The sequence below is a fragment of the Brassica oleracea genome, chromosome C5, assembly GCF_000695525.1.
Source record: "Brassica oleracea var. oleracea cultivar TO1000 chromosome C5, BOL, whole genome shotgun sequence".
Classification (NCBI taxonomy): domain Eukaryota; kingdom Viridiplantae; phylum Streptophyta; class Magnoliopsida; order Brassicales; family Brassicaceae; genus Brassica; species Brassica oleracea.
This window is the reverse complement of record NC_027752.1, coordinates 14,210,156-14,214,653: the sequence shown is the minus strand read 5'-3', so window position 1 is coordinate 14,214,653 and position 4,498 is coordinate 14,210,156. Positions and strand designations below refer to the sequence as shown.

General features: G+C 39.3%; 1 protein-coding gene across 1 annotated transcript in view; it reads left to right on the top strand.

Annotated features, from left to right (window-relative positions):
- Nucleotides 1-4,498, top strand: part of LOC106344574 — a 15,200-nt gene continuing 10,702 nt past the window's right edge. The window contains exon 1 of the mRNA XM_013783930.1: nt 1-227. Within this exon, the coding sequence (XP_013639384.1) occupies nt 1-227 (227 nt within the window). The remainder of the gene's footprint in view (nt 228-4,498) is intronic.

The window sequence follows — 4,498 nt, the reverse complement described above, 5'->3', positions numbered from 1 at the left end:
ATGCTGATGCATACTACCGGTCTGATGAGGGATCATGAGTCTTGTTTGATGGCTTGTGGTCTTAGACGAGACTGGTATCTGCAGTACGACAGAGGAACAACGATGGAGTGCGATTGGAACTGTACTTCAGTACCGTATGTACAATCTGGAGGAAGGATCGGTCAGATTTATGATGGACCGGAACGTTGGCGGGAAATGAGCAAAAGATCAAGAGAAATCGACGGATGGTAAGCAAATGGAGCCGATGGTAATCCGGTTTAGTCTGAGTACACAAGCTGGACGCAAGGACGTAGTCGATCCACTTGTTAGTGGTGTGGTGGCTAAAGCCAAACTTGGTTCGACTATAGAAGTCGCATTTCTTGTGTGGCAGGAAGTTGTCTGTCACATTAGAATGGATTCGGGGAAAAGATCAGATTTGTTCAGGCAGCATACATGGAGATTTTCGAGTCGCACGGTATTTATCAAGATGTTTTAGTGATGGTGGAGAGTGCATATAACTTTAATGGTTTGATCGTGCTACTAGATAAACGGTTCAAAGAAGCTCTTGGAATGGACACGTTGGATCAATGTCGAGTTAACTTGATTAAACAGATATTAGGGTAGCGTAACGAAAAGAAGGAAAGATGGTAGCTCAGAAAAATGAAGAAGCAATTTGATATTTCAAAAGTATCAACAGAAGAACGGAGCAGATGGTCGAGAACAAGTACAAATTATTCTTAGGACCATCACAGAAGCAGAATTTGAGCAGAGAAGTATTGGTTAAATTTCAATGTGGGTAGAATGGGAAGGAAGCATGATTTTCAAGGAAGTTAAGCGAGTTGAGTTATCAGAAGAACGTAAATTGGGTTCGTGAGTGCAGTGGCTGAGGAAAGCATTGGGCGGACCAATAAAATGTTACGACCATTGCAATTAGCAAAGGATGAAGATTTCAATACGATCGAAGGCATGGTTGGATGAGTGGTTAAGAATCGTCGTTAGTAAAATGATATGCAAGTTGGTTCAACCATTCGATGGTTTGCAAGTTGGTTCAACCATTCAATGGTTTGACGCCAAATTATGTGAAGTATGGTGGATGACATACGGCAAAGAAAGGTTTGTGGTTCAGGAAGAGAAAATTTGGGTATGTATATGTTAGTGAAGTCTAGTTGGGAATACTTTTGCATGGATGCATCCAAGACTGAAATTAGTTATTTTATGAATATGATACCGCATATTTTTCTTGACGGTTGTGGAACAAAAGGATTGCAGTCAACGCTGAAAATATTGTGAATCAAGGGTGATCCAGATAATGTGAGTGCTTTGAGTGAGAAATCAGGTGATCAAGTTGATTGTCAAGCGACCATATCCGCCAGAGAGTATGTGTCAGCCCTGCATTTTGGGATCCTTGATGCAACTTAAAAGAAACATTTTTCGTCAGCATATCAATTGCATTATTACAGGTGACTAGAGTATCAAAGTGTTCTAGTCAGACCAATAGTGTTGGACCAAAGTTAAATGGAGGAAACATAAAGATTAGATCCAATAAGCGGTCAGTGAGCGCGGAAGCAAAATACATGCAGCGAGTCCGGAGTTGTTCAATTTTTGTTTATGTTGCAGTTGGTCGAGACAAAATTCGAGGACGAATTTATTTTAAGTGGGAGAAAGTTGTAACAACCCGCTCCCGGAGTATTTTTAAATTTGAAGGAAATACATCGTGAGAGGTTTGATTCATCAAGGAGTCTATTTTTCTAAGTGTGGAAACACTTATATCCATGAAGGTTAGAAGAATAAGTTGTACTTTGACAAGTTTCGGATCATTAGTGAGCTTATGGAACGAAATTAAAATGGGCTGAGTGACTGTAGAACGATCATGAAATGATCGGAGCGTACGTAAGGAAAGGTCGAGACCGCATGGCTAATTAATGAATGTTCGACTACTGGACAATGCGGGTTCCAACTAAGGAAAGTTTGACTGGTCATCTTTGGGAGAATTTTACGGAAGAAAGATCGGGATATCGAGATTCATATAAGGAAAGAAGCGCATAGATTCTCGAGTATTGATGGCAAAGTTTGACCAAGCCAAATAAGGAAAACAACAATAAATTTCCGGCTTGGTGAGCAAGTCCAAGAGCAATATAAAAAGAGACCTCCAGCTCTCATTCTAGACACAACTCAAAAAGCAAGTCTTAGGGAGTCTAGAGAAAGAACGCAGTCTTAAAGAGAGAGTTTGGGCGGTGAGGATCGAGCAAGGAGGATCGCAAGATTCTTCGCCGGAGAACACAACTAGGTTCAGAGTCTTCGATCTTTTACAATCAATACAGGTGAGGACGTGATTCGTGGCAGTCCAATAAGAATTATTTTTTTCTAGTTTGATTCAGTAAGAACGTGTGTATGATTGGATAGAATTCGTTTATGGAAAGTTTGTTCATCGTGTTCATAGGAAAATGTTTGATAGAATTCGTTTAAGGAAAGACCGTTCTTCATTTTCTTAAGAAATGTATGATAGGAATTGATTAAGGAAAGTTCGTTCATCGTGTTCTTGAGAAATGCATGCTATGGATTATCGAGTTATGTTAGGATGTTTATGTGAGAAATGAACGTTTGATCTTGAGAACCTAGGTTAAGAAATTATAATGCGTTTAAGGAAAGAATAATTGAAATGTAATATAAGGAAAATGTTAAGGAAAAAGGTTAAGGAAAAGGTTAAGGGAATGTAATGGACCGACAGGTCACAGGTTGGCTACGGCCGCAGGTTTGGCTTCGGCCGCAGGTTTGGCTTCGGCCGAAAGTTGGCTTCGGTCGCAGGATTATGGACCTTCGGGTCGAAAGGTTAAGAAATGTTAAAGTAATGGAACTAGTTAAGTAAAAGAATGATAGAACTGGATGCTAGGGTGTTAGTATTGATTGAGTGTTCGATTATTGGGCGTGGACGGTATTGAACGTCCTCACTGAGTACTTTTGTATGCTCATGCCTCCTTTTGCGATGCAGGTAAGGTTGATTATGTAGACCGGAGTGCGAGGCTATAAAGACCATCGGCAAGGGTTTTGTAAAAAATATTTTATTGTAAACTACATGATTTTTAATACTTAGTATCGGGTTTCATTTATAAAGTTGCAGTATTTCTCATATTCTTCCAATAAAAATTTGACTCGATCTTTTACTTAGAAATTTTCACGTGTTTTCAAAGATTCACGGGTTGGGGTGTTTCATTTTGCCCTCGAGTTAACATAAGAAGGTCTCTTTTTCTGTCTCTTCACTGATGCATAAAGTGTAACAATCACTTGCAGAATATAATTATTTTTCTGGTTACTTTTCCCAAAAGGAATCACGTACTACATAAGGTGGATCAGCAATGGTCACACTCGACCGGTTTACTAGCTGGATAAACAAAGTTGTTGAACTGGAAGTAACATCAACGGAAATAGAAAATTATAGAAAAAATAACAGACGTAGGCATCTTGTAACAAAATCAATCTGGATCTTTTCCAACGGTCATGCTCTCCAGGACTAAAGACTTCCCTGATGTAGCATCGAGTCCCATCACCAATCTTTTGCAACTGTAAGACAATGGGGCCTTCTAGTAACGATACCTACAAAGAGTTTCCCCCAATTGAATTTTTTCATTACACACAAGGGAACAAGCAATTACAAATTTAAAACTAGGCAAAAGGTGTGATTACCAGATCCATGGGGTAAAAAATCCTTTCCGACGATGCTCTCTAGGACTGAAGACATCCCTGAGCTCAGTTAATTGATATATGGTGTTTTAGACATCTTGTATATATGCTTTTCAATTGGTTTTCAAGTCTTTATCGAGTGTTCCTAGTCTTTTTCGAGTCATTACAGGTCTGGAGTTGCATTGGATGAGAGATGGACCAGCTGGAACAAAAGAGGCAGAAAACAATGCAATTTGGTGATTTTCACGCAGAACAGTCGAGCGGAGCAACCTGAGTGCCTGTTCCAGCGGCATAGATTTTTAAGGAAATTTCCAAATATTTTGGGATTTTACCTAGGGTTTCCCCCTTTTACTGCCAGGCCGCCATAGACCTGCATATATATCTTTTCTTATTATTCTAGACATTCTACGCTACTTTTTACAGAGAGAGAACTCTAGAGTTTTTGGATTATTGTGATTTTGCTACTTTGTAAAGGGAGAAGGATCTCTACACTCTTGAGAAGAATCCTGAACCCTATCTTATTTCTATATTGATTCAACATGTTTTCTTCATCTGTTATCTCTGTGTTTTCTCTGTTCATGGCTGAGTAGTCAACTTGCTTAGTCTAGGGTGTTAGGGTGTTAGATCTGTGAGTTAAACATAGATAAGTGAATCCATTGATTGTCTTCATTCATAACTGTTCTTAATGCTTTCATTAAACTGGCCGCTTAATGTTAGATCCTAGGTTTAACATGTTCATTAACCGTGTAATAGGTTGCTAGATCTGTTATGAATGAGCATTGCATCCCTAATAAGCGAAAGTAGATATTAGGGTGTTCTGTAAACCTATCGGACTTGATCC